This window comes from Melanotaenia boesemani, chromosome 4 (genome assembly GCF_017639745.1).
Source record: "Melanotaenia boesemani isolate fMelBoe1 chromosome 4, fMelBoe1.pri, whole genome shotgun sequence".
NCBI classification, from domain to species: Eukaryota; Metazoa; Chordata; class Actinopteri; order Atheriniformes; family Melanotaeniidae; genus Melanotaenia; species Melanotaenia boesemani.
This window is the reverse complement of record NC_055685.1, coordinates 1454483-1470048: the sequence shown is the minus strand read 5'-3', so window position 1 is coordinate 1470048 and position 15566 is coordinate 1454483. Positions and strand designations below refer to the sequence as shown.

General features: G+C 38.7%; 1 protein-coding gene across 1 annotated transcript; it reads right to left on the bottom strand.

Moving 5' to 3' along the window:
- Nucleotides 1-1161: 1161 nt before the first annotated feature.
- On the bottom strand, nt 1162-12517 carry LOC121638068 (condensin complex subunit 3-like). The gene is made up of 22 exons (XM_041982508.1): nt 12444-12517; nt 12037-12144; nt 10689-10931; nt 10089-10317; nt 9757-9902; nt 9551-9635; nt 9126-9318; nt 8835-8984; nt 7637-7777; nt 7281-7404; nt 7043-7132; nt 5767-5955; nt 5572-5682; nt 3872-3991; nt 3441-3677; nt 3180-3361; nt 2931-3096; nt 2552-2719; nt 2116-2239; nt 1826-1873; nt 1637-1706; nt 1162-1546 (listed from the first exon to the last, which is right to left on the bottom strand). The coding sequence occupies exons 2-22, from the start codon at nt 12142-12144 to the stop codon at nt 1420-1422; spliced, it is 3051 nt and encodes a 1016-aa protein (XP_041838442.1). The 5' UTR covers nt 12444-12517; the 3' UTR covers nt 1162-1419.
- Between the last annotated feature and the right edge of the window lie 3049 nt (nt 12518-15566).

The window sequence follows — 15566 nt, the reverse complement described above, 5'->3', positions numbered from 1 at the left end:
AGGTGAGTATATTTACCACTCCCACGTTTAGCCGTGTAGCTCATTCTGGAAGCAGAAGTTACAAGTTATACCTCATCGTAAATGTCTAATCAGACTTCCAACGATGTGCAAGACCAAGTGGGAATTAAAGAGAATTGATGAAACACAAATTTTTTTACTTTTTCTGCAGTTTGTTCCATCTGTTTCTCGGAGGCAGCAGTGTTTTCCTTGCAGCCCTGCCTTCCACTTTTTTAGTTTTCTCAAATAGAAAATCTAAAGCAACTAAAGACCTCACATATATACTGAGTGCATTTGAAACTACACATTATCGTACAAAGTGGTCTAAGTAATCTTTGTGTGACCACTCTAATGAAGGTCTTCAATTTCCTCCACTTGTCCTCAACCTGACTGAAGTGTAGTCCAGATGATTTTCTAACCTTTTTCCACCCTGATAATCAGCATTTTTCAGACCTTGAAATGCTTTCAAAGATAAGCACAATCCCTGTTCTGTAAAGTAGAGATGCACAATATCGGTATTGGACGATATTGGTTTCAAAATCAATTATCGTCCATTCCACAGATACAATTAACTGATAAAATAGGTGCTGGGAGAACATAGTCCAAGTCTGTTAGGATGCACATGTCTTGTTTTATTTAAACATAATTGTCATGATTTGACATGTACATAATAAAAGTTGAAATGGTATTTTGCACAAGTAGTTAATATCATTACATCATTTTCAGCTTTTACATCTGCATTTGCCAACATGCCAGTATGCAGAACAATACTGTATTTTAATTACTTAAACTGCCACTGGTTTAGGAGGGAAATATCAGTATTATCGGCCAAATGACTTAAAGTATCTGTTATCAGCCAACAATCCAAAATCGTGCATCCCTACAGAAAATTATTGAAGAAATCTCAAAATAATCCATCACTCATACATAATTCTGTATAATATTCAAAGTTTCATCCTTTTCCTTTGTTCGCTTGCCTGAAAATCTAAAGCTATTTTAGCTCATATTGATGCAGAAATATAGAAAATCTTAACAGTTCAACCTGTTTTAGCAGCTGTAATGAGGGATTATTAATTGTCAGCATCCTGCAAGTGGCTCTTTTCCTGCTGGTTCAGGATCAATGTGACAAAGTCACTCTTAAAATAAGTATAAAAAAAATCTAAATCTGTTAAAACTCTGAATTTGTCCTTTTACAACATAATTTGTGGAGGAAAGATGACAGTTTTTACATCAAATATATTTTGCTTTAATGAATAAAATGACAATAAGACAACAGGTAAGTTACATGTAGTATTTAATAAAGAAAAAAAAAATTACTAAAAGACAGCTATTTGTGAATTAAGTTCCGGTAGAGTACCCAAAGAACTAAAAGCACAAAAAACATTTATTTCCTTTTAAATAAAGCTATCAATGACAGGACTTTTATGACACATTGGCCTCCTGATCTATGAGGGGGTTCAGATCCAGTTTTGTCTTCTCCAAAGCTGCCGTCTTGGCCCTCCGCGATGGACGCACCGCAGCAGCTGGCTCCGGCACATTTTCCCCATCACTGTAGCCAAAACAGAAACGGTGGCTGTATATGTATAGATATCTAAATAAATGTCATGTGTTTCTCATGTCCAACCCCCTCTGGACTCACCTCTCTTCTGATGACTCTGCCCTCCTGCTTGGCTTTCTGCCCCCTTTGGCAGTGCAGACTTTCCTTTGACCTGTGCAAACAAACACTCAGGTTACCTCCCAGTGCTGAGTCACCTTCATTCAGGCAAACGACAAGAGCTCTAAAAATAAAATGGCGCTGTAAACAACGAATATACAGAACCTGCATTACCTCTTTTGGCTCTCTTGGCAGATTTTGATGGATCGTCTGTTGCAGCCTCTGTGGAGAAAAAAAACAAACACCAAATTCATGCCTTCACTCCCCAGCTGCAGCCTTGACAAACACTGACGAGGACAAAATGTGGCACATTTCATCTACTTAGCAACGTTCTGACAAGAAGAACCCTTATACAGAATGAATCTGTCAAAAATGTGTATTGTTAATCCAGGCAAATAGTCTGTCTGCTGCAGGTGCACAGCAGGGTGTCAGCTGGCCTTTCAAGTCTATTTAAAGCAGCGTACCATCTGCATTAACATCCAGTGGTTGTAGTGCGCTGGCGCTCAGGAGCTCAGTCTCTTCTTTTGAGTCCACCAACTGATGCATCATTTTCTCCAGAGCACGGAGGCAAACACGATCCTTCACTACCTGCAAGAGGAGAAGAGGAGCTATACATGTGGCTTTTTTTAGTAGTCAAGTCACTTTAATACACCTGCAGCTGAAAGGAATTTTATGTTTTAAAAGTATTTAGCAAATGTAAATAGTTGGAAGTCACCAAACACAACGGATGAGATGGGAGCATCAATGTTCAAACACTCCAAAATGAATGACTTGTGTCTGATTCAGGTGCATTTTATGTATGAAATGCTGGCATACTGAACTGATAAAGTGGAGATCTTGAACATTAAACTTGAATATTAGCATTGCTGCATAGCTGTACGCTCTTCCGTCTAAATGTACCTGTACCAGCTGCTGCAGCAGCGTCTGCAGGTCCTTCCTGACCGTTTCGTCCCTGCTGAGCTCCAGGTTACAAAGAGCCTTGGCATAGAGACGAACCTCAGGGGCTATGGGGTCTTTGAGCATCTCCCCACACATACGCACTGCCAAGTAGTCATGAACACACACCTCCTGAGGACATATACAGGTACAAAAACACACCATTAGATCTATTGTACCTTCATTTTAAAATTCAGCCTTTTAAAAATATACCCTAATAATTGATTGCTTTTTATTTTATTGAGCTGCAGACTTTAATAAAATGTATTTCTTTGAAGACGGCGGCAACATATGATCTTAGGGTTTTGTTTACTTCAAAAACGGCTCAGTGGATGCTTCTTACCTCTGTGTTAGAAGAAGGCTTAATAAGCGCACTTGAGCGGGTCAGCTCAACAAGTAGCTCAATCACATTGTTAATATCCACCTCAGCTAGCGGAGAGGTGGCCGGGGCATTCAAGAGAGTCCGAACAGTCGGTAGAAAACCTTCCTCCACAACTTCCTGGTGGACTCTGATACACACAAAAAAACACTTTGCTGCATACAGTTGTAATAAATAAAATTAATTACATCACACCAGATGTTTATGTGAGACCTGCTCTCGCGGGCGTAGAGTTGGAAGAAGACGCCAAGGCAGTGTCGTAGACGGGTGTCATCCTCAGTTACAGGATTGTACCATAGCAACACCAAACGTGAGAGCATTTTGGCGCTAGAGATGCGTCCCGTGTACATCAGTTTGGCTAGGCCCTCTGCAGCCTCTGTCCGCAAGTCAGACACCTGGGAATGGTTGGCACGCAGATATTTATTAAACCAGACACGTACTGTAGATTCTAATCATACAAACAATCAGCCTCACCTCACTGTCCAAGAACTCCGAAAGCATCACAAGTATACTCTGTGCAGTGTCTTCTGGGACATCGCCCTTGTCTTCGGCCAGCGCTGCGTCGTCATCCTGCTTTTCTGGTGACTGAGCAGGTTGTGCCGGTTGGGTGGGAGCAGGTTCAGAGAGCAGCTGGAAGCCGAACAGCAGCAGCAGGTCAAGGATGGCTCTCAGAGCACTGATACGGATCTTTACCTCATCCAGCTGAGCAATCTGGAAACACACAGAAAACAATCATTCTTCCAACTGCAAGTTTTTAAAAGTGAACCAAAGTAGCATTTCTAAAAATAGATATTTTTACAGCTGTACAACAAAAAAAAACTACAGATGAAACCATCTCCACATTCAGCACGCTTAGAAATGCATTGAAATACGTTTTCTGAATATGAAAAAAACTGTGAAATTACCTGTAGCAGCAGAACCATGTGGGTTTTGGCCAGCTCCTTGCTGTGCAGAGTGCACGTTCCCAGACACACCACGGCCATGTTGCGCACAGCAGGGTGAGCATTTGCTATGCTGGGTAGAATCTAACAGAGATGGACAGAAAAGGTGATGTTATCCAATGCACTGATCTCAAAAATAAGTTACTGTATTTGTACCAAAGCATTCAGATTATACCAGAATAAAAAGGCATCACACTTTAAAGAAAATAGTTAGGAAGCACATATTTTATTTGACAATGGCAGGAAACAGAATGTTTACCCACCCTAAAAACTGATTTGTGTCTTTCTGTTATTGATTGAGGAGTTAGAAGCCATTTTACCTCAAATATTTTAGACCATCTTGCAAACACACATTTCCCCACAGATTACTGGAGAACTTGCTAGCATCTAGCTGTTTACAGCCAATTTTTACTTTGCTAAAAGAACTTCTTTCCAAAGCGTCTGATTTTCAGATGTTTCCAGGCCCATTTCTATTACTGATTTGTACTCTCTCTAACTGTACAGTTTAACTGTCATCACTATCCTTGCATTACTAAACTTTCCTGCAGCTCTGTTGCACCCAAGTGTTTCCTTTTTTTGCTTTTCAGTTCCCTTAAACAGCTGTTGTTAGTGATATTTTAAGAGTGACTAATATCTTTTTATAGCCTTCTGCTGTTTTTGTTGGATCCTTAGCAGTTTAGAGGAACTCATGTTTGTTGTTGTCCTGATCCTTCTTTCACATCACAATTAAGGCCTGGTACACACACACAGATTTTTTTTTATTATTCTGATGAGATTTTTTTTTTTTTTTATCTGGTCGAGACCTCACATGTGAAGATAAAAAAAATTAGCCGTTTAACAGTTTTGATCGTTCTGTGCGTGGTGTGCTCCAATAATCTGATCACAGAATAACACACACATTACGATGCTGTCCCGCAACCTATCTACAATCTAGTCCTCCGAGCCGGAAATCTGTCGTAATCAAACGTGATCTTAAAAAAAAATGAAGAAGAAACATAGCAACAACCGGAAACAACACAACACCCAGCATGGAAGAGGACACACAAGACGAGTATGTATCTCGCTCTCTGATTGGCTAGATTCCGTCCCACATCACAATCCCCAATCACAACTCAGGAGTCGTCGGCTTTCCACACACACGTGAAGATATTTGGTGGTAAATATTGAACATTTTCAATACTTCCGATTGGTCTGACCCGTTTTCGAACCGTTTGTCGGCACAAATTCACTCGTAACACCTCAGATCAAATGATCATTTTATAGGAAAATCATGTAAGATTCAAGATGATCAGGCGTTTGCTGTCCTTGGTCGGGAAGGGGCAAAGTAGGGACAAAAACAGCCCAATAATCTTTATGTGTACCAGGCCTTAAGCGCACATCACACACACAACAGATATCTGTTTAACTTGTGTTTAATGTATTATGTATGATTAAATGAAAAGTAACACCACATCTGAAACAAAGCTGCAGTATTAATTTTCCATCCACCGAAAAACACAGCCCCCATACATTAGCATAAAATAATAAAAACAAAGGCATCAAGGAAGCCTTTCAAATATTCAAATTAACCAGAACTGTTGCTCTGATACACCATTTTCAAAAAGATATTCTGCTACCACTTTACTAACATTACTGATCACTTAAGTGTATTTTAGACTTTTTACCAGCGAGGACATCAAGGCGCTGATGGTTGGACCAGTTCGAGTCTTGATGTTCATCTGCTTTAACAGTTCAGCACACATCATCAAACACCTCAAAAGAGTCTCTGGGTCATTCTGGAGAGAAAAAAAAAGTCTCAGTTTAAAATAAACTGCATTAACTGAGGAGTGAGTGATGTTTCCTGCATCCTCCTTATGTACCTTTTCGGCGCGGAAGTCCTTGTCAGCTGGCTGGTTGCTTTCTGCAATTTCCTGAATGATTTGGTTCCTGCGGACCTCCAGGTTTGTGATGGAGTCCTTCAGCTCTGCTGCTCGGCTGAAATCCTGAGCTGCGATACAGTCCTCCAGAGTTTGTTTGGCCTCCAAGATACGCACCTTCACTTCTGCAAGCTGGGTGAGAGGAGAGGGGAGGAAAGAAACAGAAAAGGGGAGAGTCATTTTTTTGGTGGACTAATACATGAGAGGACTGACCGCTGAGAGGGGCAACTATGCCTCCGCTAACAGGGAAAAACAACAGCTGAGGCTCTGGGCAAGGTTACAAGCCTCTAGTGGCTACTTTGCCTTTACTCACTGAGAAATGAAGCGATGGGAGATCAGGTGCACAGAACAGATAGACGCTAAAACCTGGGATAGAACTGACTTAGCAATTCAGTTTCCATCAGAGCTAGCAGTGCTTAAAGAAAGGTAGAGAAAGATCAGCAATTACTAACGATGTCTCTCTGAGCATGAAGTCCAAAGAAACCACAGACGATCACTAACAAAGGGAGGAGGAGAAAACACTTGGCAAAGATGGGTTTAGTGCACACCACATGCACCTTCAACTCCACTAGTTGAAATGGGCTCCAAATATAAACCATTTGTTAGCTGAAGGTAGAGCAGAAGGAACAAAGACAGAAACTGACAAAACTATAATTAGAGCCGAGACGTGCAGAAAAATTCAAAAGACCAGGAAATGATTCATCTAATTTTAAGTTATTCAAATACCTACATCAAAACATTATGTAGTAATAGAAACAGCATAGAATAACTATCCTTTTAATTCAAACCCGTCTCTCTGCACGGTGCCAAATAAGTGCCGTTCAGAATAAACAACTGTGAAACTGAAGGAAATAAAATCTAACTGACGCTGGAAGCTTTTGTGTGACTCTTAGCAACACTGCAGACTATGGAGGTTTATGAATCAGGTGCTTCTGGACATTCCTGTCCAAAAGCGTATTTTCAGAAGATGTCTTTTATTTTTGACATAAGAGCCCCGTAGACTCTTCTAAAACCATGGTGAAAATTATTTCTTCTCATTCGCTTGTTTTGAAGCATGTTATCATGGCTTTCATTGTGCAACCATAATCAATTTTGGTCTTTTTAAATTGATTCTTTATTTTAGTCCATATTTATTACAGATTTAGGGGTGATAACTTCAGTCAACTGCAGTTGTTTGTAAACGTGTTACAGAAATAAATTGAGACTTTGCCTTGCTCACCTGGACTTGCTGCCGACGGTTCTCGTTCTCATCCACTGGCTGACTGGCCTCCGTGATGGGCTCCCTCACATCCGAGATGATTTCTGCCATCTGTGTGAAGAAAGCCAGCAGTGTGGAACATCATTCTCAGCTGCAATGAAAACAAACCTGAGCAGAGACTCATCATTAAAGGGAAAGTGGAACAGCAGTCAGATGAAGCATGAAAAAGTTCAGGTTTAAGTTTTAAAAAGTCACTTACAGTTTGGATGCGTCTGTGCTCGTCGGGGATGAGTGTGAGGAGTTTCTCGGTGAGCAGAGAGACTAGGGAGGAGGGGGTCTGTGGAAGAGCCAACATCTCCTGCAGAACGGCCAGCACGCGCTTTCTACAAACAATTCAAAAAGTCTAAATACATTTTTTTAAAAAACAACAGCTGAATTTTACAAATTCTCATAGCATAACTCATTCAGCTATGTGAAGTCACATCAGTTATTAGTATTTTCCTATGTGTTAAGGACAATAACATTCATAAACGAAATGAGAAATTAACTGCCGTACTGACTGCAGCTGCACCCTTCAAACCTCCATATTTGTTACTGATCTCTTCCTTGTCTTACCTGCCGCCCTCCTCATTGGTGTCGAGGCAACTAATGAGATGGATGAGCTGCCGTGAGATGAACTCTTTGGTCATGACAAGCTCCAGCTGGTTAAAGTCAGCCCTTTGCTCCTCTGACAGCACAGGCACTGCCTTTAGATAGCTGCAACAGTCAAAGAAACAGCAGTAAAAAACGAGTTACTACACTGCAGCATTAACTAAACTGAGGCTGCACTCTGGAGCTTTCAGTGGTAAAGCTAAGAATATATAGCACCATCATAATAAATCAAACACTGTAGGTAGCGTGACCACAACTACTTGCAAATGTTGCACTGAAAAGCTATGTCAGCAGTAAGCGAGTCAACTGGCAACCTATAGCTGATTAATCAGTGCTTTTGCTGAGCAGTTAAATGTGTTAAATCAAATTTAACAAAGCGTTTCACGCTGCAGCATCAATCATTAAGCAGATAATTAAACAGCAAGTAGGAAGTGATCAACTGAGCTGGGAGAATTAAAAATATGAAGGACTGTGGAAAATTCAACATAAGGGAGAAGATATTTTATCCATTTGGCAACATTAAGTCCTTCTTAAAGAAATGTCATACGTTATTTTAACACACCAACATACTGTATGTTTAATATAGGCAATTAGTTAGTTGCACTTTATGTAATTGTACAGAAAAGCTTAAATTATCCACACAGGTACATACAGAAGGAGCTCCTCTGAGAACACTGGACCTGCTTTCAGGTACCTATGGTTACAACACGGTCATTGTAGCAAAGTGCTTTTCATTAAATGCATCTGATTAGCACAAAATAACTAAAACCACACAAACTACTAACAAGAAAGGTACAGGACTGATCCAAATACATTTGGGTCAGAAATATTAAAAGGCTAAAAACCTTTGAAATCAGAACCTTATTGAACAAAACGGCAAGACTGGCCACCACAGATTAATATACAATCATTCATTTATGTGCATTTATAATCATACCAGTAAAAAACTTTCCCAAAGGTACACTGCCGGTCAAAAGTTTGGACACACTTTCCCATTGGATTTAATGTCTAGATTGAAAACTACTGGGATTTTCCTTCGATAACTTCTTCCATAAGGCAAGTAACCACTGATCAGTAGCTTAGTCCTCAGTTTATTCTGCATTAGTAATAAAACATGTAACAACAGAAAAATGAAATTCAGTGAATCTGTTGGTCTTCTTACCCACAGAGGTAGTCGGCATATGTTGCAGCATCGGGCAACACTTGCTCCAACATTTCATCGCCATCGTCTCCTTTACCCTTGATGAACTCACACAGAGCTCTCCAGTAAAGCACATTTTCACAGGTTAGAGACTCTTCTGGGATCAGCTTCCTATTGAAAAACATACATTAACAAACATTTTAACTATTAAATAAATTAACTCATTAAACAAAAATGGGGAAAAAAAGTCTTTCAGACATTTTATCATTATTTTGTAATAATACATTTTTAAGAATTAAAGTATGAGAGTACCTGTTGTCGAGCTGTTCTCTGTTCTGCAGCAGCTCTTCAGAGGGTGTTCTATTGAAAATGGCTTTCAGTGTGTTCATAGCAGTTTCTGAACAGTTCTCCACATCCAGCCGATGGAGCAGCTCGATGACGTTTCCATCCAACCGAAGCAGCCAGGCCGGCACAAGACTACTGCAAACCACTTCTCTCACAGCCTCTGCACAACACAGCAAGTCAAACGTATTAATCACAAAACAAAAATGCAAATAACCAATAGAAGAATGAAGTATTTGTTAATTAGACAAAACCAATCACAAAAACACCTTATTTATTGTGACAGACACATTCTGACTATTTCAAATTTAATTTTCCTTAAACTGAAGCTTTCACTTCCTGCATCTTCACATGCAAAATGCATCAATATAGCATTCACACCCACAAACCTTTACCTGAGGTATCGTGGAGACCCTGCTGCAGTAGGCCAACTCTCTGAGCGATAGTAAGAGCTTTAATGTGAACCTTGTCAGCAAGAACCTTAAACAGAAGACAAACACTCAAGTATTAAAGAAAACAAGGATTTGCAACATTTCACGGGTATTTGGGATGTACGAACGTTTTAGTTTTTTTTTTCTTTACTGACTACACTCATGGCTACCTGATAGGCTAGCTTGCGGACATTCTCTTTGATGTCCCGAGTGCGTTTGAGGACCTTCGGTAGGGTCCGGGGGGACATTGCAATGCAGGACAAAACGGCACGTCGCACCTCAGCATTGGTGTCATTTTCCAAAATCAACAAGTACGCTGAAAGAAGGAAGGAGCATCAGACGGCTGGCAGGCCAATGACAAAGGAAGTGTACAAGTGATGCTTTTATAACCATAAAGGTGATAGCTTCTAAAAAGATATGTTTAATAGAACATAATGAGCCCACAGATAGGTCACTTTTCTCAAAGTAATAATAAAAAATATATATATATAAACAAACAAACCATTGATGGTGGGACAGTCAGGGTCCTTTGGCTGCTGTAGGCGAGTCATGGCCAAAGCAGCCTGAATCCTCACATTGGGGAACTTGTCAGTGACTCGGACCAGCATGGCTTGGTGAATGCGATCAAACAGATCGTCATCAATCTGGGCGTTCTCCGCCATGCTGCCCAGCAACTTGTTGATCAGCTGGCACGCTCGGAAACGCACAGCATGACTATTTGCTTTATGAGACTGAAAAGAGAGGGAGGTATAAAATGCGACAGTGAAAACTGGATGCGCAAAAGAAAAAAGAAGACAGAGGGCACATAAGATGAAGAGACAATACAGAAATAACTGTACAAGGTTCAAAGGGAATGTGGGGAATGATCAAAAATACAATACTGTAGGAGTAAAGTGTGGTAGAGAAAAATAGATTTCTATATAAAAGAGAGAAGATGTGTTAAAAAATAAATGTGTAAAATACAATACAGACTATAATTCAGATACCCAGACAAATGATGGCTATAACAATCAGTACGTAAGACAAAAATGTCCAAATAATGAGTCCAAACGGAAGAAATGTTTAGAATTTCACCTTACATGCATACAGCAAATGTTTATACCTCCAACAGGAAGTTGAAGATGAAACTCAGAAACGGATGATCATCCTCAGCTTCTTCTTCCTCCTCCTCTTCTTCCTCTTGCTGCTGCTCCTCCTCTTCTGTTTTAGGTGGAGACTGGAAACTTGTGGCAAACCTTGCGACAAACTCGATTATATTCTCAACTGTAGGCTCTCGTTTGTAGACAATCATTGCATACTTCAGGTAGTGGACAAACTCTTCGTGGAAAGGGGTTTTGTCCTCGAGCTGAGGGAGGACATGGATTGTGTGACCAATTATATTTGACAGAAGGTGTAAACAATGAGAAACAAAAGTTTAAAACACTTTATGTAAAGATAAATGAAGTTTAAAAAATGTATAAAAGTAGCTTGCAGTTTGTACTGACCTTTATAAACATTTCATTTAGTTTTACTTTTGGCTGTGTACTTATGTTTGCCATAACTGGAAAGCTTTATTATCTTGTACAAAGTTTAGAATAAAAATAATATACTCATGTTCCCACATTTCATTTACAATGGAACATAAACAACTTTTCAGATGTTGAAACCAAGACATTTTACCATTTCATTGACAATATTAGCTCATTTTTAATTTGATGGCAGCGACCCATCTAAAAAAAAAGTTGATATACCCTGTAGGTGGCAGGGTCTTTAAAGCCTTTACAATTTTCCTGAGAAACATTTTTCTGAAATTGATCCACAATATTTAGATGCAGTTTGTTGCAGACTGGTGAGCCTCTGCCCATATTTACATCTGAGAGGCTCTGTTGCACTAAAATGTTCCACTAATGTTACCAATTCACCTAATTAGTGGTCAAATGCTCCTCACGTTGCTTTTGATTCAATCCAATGATTTTTCCCCCAGGCTTTAGTTGTTCACGTTCCAACTTGCTTTTTAGATGTGTTGCTGCCATCAAATTAAAAATAAGCTAATATTTTCCATGGAATGGCAAAATGTCTCACTTTTAACATCTCATTTGTAGTCATGAGTGTAGTATAGATTTTATACTCTACTAGGAATAAAAAATGGGTTTATGAGATGTGCAAATCATTACATTGTGTTTCCATTTACATTTACAATATGTTTTATAGAATTTGAATTGAGTTGGTTGTAATTTGGGTGTACAAGAATAAATAAATAAACAAACTTGGATGCTCTGAATAGATTCGGTCATTTACATCACAATAAAGGTTTGATATTGCTTTCTTAAAATTAGAGGAAAATAAAGCCAATGTACACCCCGGGCATACACTTAAAAACTGGAAATGTGAGCAATGCTAGTGCAAGTTTGACAAAGGAATAAACACTGTAGGGATGTAGTGTCGCATCATCATCAGCACACGGACTGTACCTTGTTGTAGCGGCTCTTCAGGCTCGCTACCAGCTTGGCCTTGTTATTGTGGCCCCTCTGAGCTCGCTGAAACGCTTCCTTGATTTCAATTTCATTGTCTGCGGTCATCTTTTTTTCACTGAAAAGCAAATAGATACACAGAATTGTTCAAACATCCACAGTACTTTAGTCAGAGTAACAGGATTTCTTCCATCTCTAACAGCGGCTGTCTGCAGTCTCCAGTGTCTCATTAGCTGACCTCCAAACCCCACCTCGACCCAGCTCCCACCGAAAGAAAACAACGAAACCCTCTTCAATCCTCATGACTGAGTTCCCTAAATATAGTTTACATAATCGTTTTTTGCGTTACTACGGCAGGCTTCGTTTTATACAGAATAAGTCAACTTATTTTGAGTTTTAAAATATACCTTGTCCTGTGTTTTCTTCTCGTCAAACTGCCGCCCGTTTTCAAATTCAACTGTAGCTAAATTTCTTCTTCTACTGCTTTTACTTATTGGCGACAGGGAACATTTCCGCCCCCTACTGGACTGAACCCTACATATATAAATAAATACAGCGTTTTCTTTACAGGTTATCTAGAAGTAGTTGTTCACCTGCTTTATTATGCTTTGTTTTAGACCTGTACAAAATATTCACATCAATCACCAGATATTTTTTTTCCATCTGTTCATTTCTGCTCCTTCTTCTTCATTATACTAATATAAATCTACATACTATAAACACACCTTCCTTTAATGTTTCCACAATATTACCATACCTCTCACATATATCCCTTGGAAATATTTTGACTGTTGTCTTATCAACCGAAATTTTAAAGAAAATTGTATTCATATTCTTTATTCTAAAGTATAATAAAATATCATGTTATGATTAGTGAATGTGATTTCTGTGCTTGTCTGGTTGTGATGTCTACATTTGTATTGCTATCAACACTTAGATGGTCAGGTATTCAAAAGAAAGAAAACCTAATCATTTTGTGTGCAGTTGGTACATTTTATAAAATATTTTCCTTTAGATATCCTGGCTGCATGAGGATTTCTGTGGAATTGAGACTCTTAAGAACTCAGCTGTCAGAGGAAATTATTAAATTTTTTGGTTGTTCTCTTCCACACATTTTGTCCAAACATAATTTATTTTTAGTTCACCTAAACAAAGTGTTCTATTTTAACTGAGGAATATTGAACCTCTCAGTTGTTTGTGATCTTTTGAAATGTCTGAATATATATTATGATTAATCTAATTTTTCAGTTGTCCATGCTGGTATTAGCTTAGGCCTGTCTTTACTTTTGCTAGTTTGATTCCAAGAAGATATGACTGATAGTATGACACTGAAACTGTTTCCTGCAGTCTTGCAAGATGGATTTTACCATCATAAGATTGAATGTCCTAATTCTTAGTTGCATTTCTCTGATTTCAAACTGCAAAGCCAATAACGGGGATGTTTTGAAAGATCTGCTTCAACTTCAAAGGGCTGGGGCCTGTTCTAAATTTCGGTTTGTTTCTGCTGCAGACATATTTGCTACACAGACATATCCAGAGCTGATCACATAAAAACCATTTAAAAATGTATCAGAGATCTTATGTTTGCTCTGTAGTATTTCAAAATAGTTCAAATGTATTCAAAATAACAATTATTTTTTAAAAGATACTTTTTGATATTTTCTTGCTGGTTAGCTGCTGTGACAATATTGTGTAATCTGTCCAAAACTGTGAGAATCAACCTCTTGGAATGAACCATTTATATCTACTTGTCCTGGGTCCACATACATGGCAGCTGGCATATTTGTACCACCATTTTTTCACTATGGTGTCTCTAAAAAGAAAAACAACTCTGAGTAAAGTGAGAACCCTCTGAGCTTCAAAATTACAGTACTGATGCACTGTTCAGGATATGTAGGGCCTCAAGAGGCACATAAGAAACAATACATATACAAAAATTATAAAGTAGGTACCTGTAGTGAGGTCATCACTGCTTCTGAGGCTACTGGATCCACTCACAGATAAAAACATGTTTATGTCTGAAAGAATTTTGGCCACTGACGGCCACCATCCATTCACAACTGTGCTTGGCATTTGAGCAAATTTCTGTTCCCATCTTTACGGCTAGATGTCGGCCAATCTTACACACCGTATCTTTAAAGTTGTGCAAATGGAATACATTTGATTTTAGTGCTTAAACAACTGTAAAAAAAAACTGTATAAGACCAAACAAAGCTTAAATCATATATTTATATTCCTTAATATACTGCATCCAACTGTAGAACTTCAATAGGTTATATTGTCAAGTTAGAATTAGAATGAAATTAAATTAAAAAGTAATCCAAATATTGTTTGACCCCAGCATTGCTTCCATGGTCTGAGTCTGGACCCCTTTGCCTTTACACTTCTTCCTCCACTTTACTGTCTTCAACCTCTTTGTTTTGCATTTTTGTCAGTTTTTCAAAGACATTTCAATAAATCTGCATTATCTGCCAAACAGAAGAGCAGTGTTTATAGTTTAGGGAAATTGGAGTGTTATGATTTTGAATTGTCAGTTGTGTTCAAGTGTGGAAGCAATTGAGAAAAACTGTAAGTGTCAATTAAATATCTTTGGGATTTTAACTCTTATGAGAATATGTGATGAAACCGTATCGCAACAACTTGTTTTTGTGCTTTCACAATGTCCCCGAGTGTGTGTGTGCTGACAGATTTGTTCTTACATTCTGCTGTACAGATAGGGTGAAATGCCATAATTATACTTATCGGTGTGTTAATGATGCTCCTCAGAATAATACTTTGTCTTCTCTTCTGTTGGTGGCTTATGGCGCTCTTCAGATGGATTGACTTTTTTGTGTGGCGTTAAACGCACTGATAAATTTCTGACATTTTTGCAGACAGAATTTTTTACCTGATTTAGGCCTAATAATTATATATTGGTCTGATTGCTTAGATCTAATGTTAGCTTAATTCTTTTAAATTATTCTGTTCCCATAATGATTTTATTACCGTTTTAATGAAATATTGAAAATTCAGGATTTGGTTGAATATTTTTTGTTTGTTAATGTAAAATCTCTGAAAGAAGCAGCTGATCTGATGATCCAGATAAAATATTAAAATCATTGTCTCTAACTGAATAATGCCTCACATGCATGACATCTGCAAAAGTGTGCATCCAGTGTGTAGGATGTTTCGATGTCCAGAGTGGCAGCTGTCCGGACAGCTGTGCAGACGGGACAGCTCACCCATGGGAAGGGCAGGAACAAGCTTCTCCTCAGGCAAACAGAGCTCCTCATTTTGTAGCATCTATTTCTGGAAACAAATCTAAAAAAGATGGCCCTCTGTCTGACTGTTTGGTAGACCTGTGTGGATGTGAGGTTTTACCATGGAGGTGTATTATCATATTAAAAATTAATGTTGCTGCTGGATTAAAGAAAAAAAAAAGTCTCTTCAAGAGGTACTATTTTTTAGTCAAAAAACATCTAAAGCTTCATAAAAACATGATTTTTTTAAGATATCAAAATCTTTCCAAGAAAGATTCACCCTTCTGCTTT

Bases quoted from the DNA above. Each gene is read 5' to 3' on its own strand.
- LOC121638068 (XM_041982508.1), bottom strand. From the start codon at position 12,144: ATGACCGCAGACAATGAAATTGAAATCAAGGAAGCGTTTCAGCGAGCT. The intron at 7,405-7,636 runs GTAAGACAAGGA...AATTGTTTGTAG, and splicing joins ACCAATGAGGAGGGCGGCAG to AAAGCGCGTGCTGGCCGTTC. The intron at 3,992-5,571 runs GTAAAAAGTCTA...CATCTCTGTTAG, and splicing joins GCGCCTTGATGTCCTCGCTG to ATTCTACCCAGCATAGCAAA.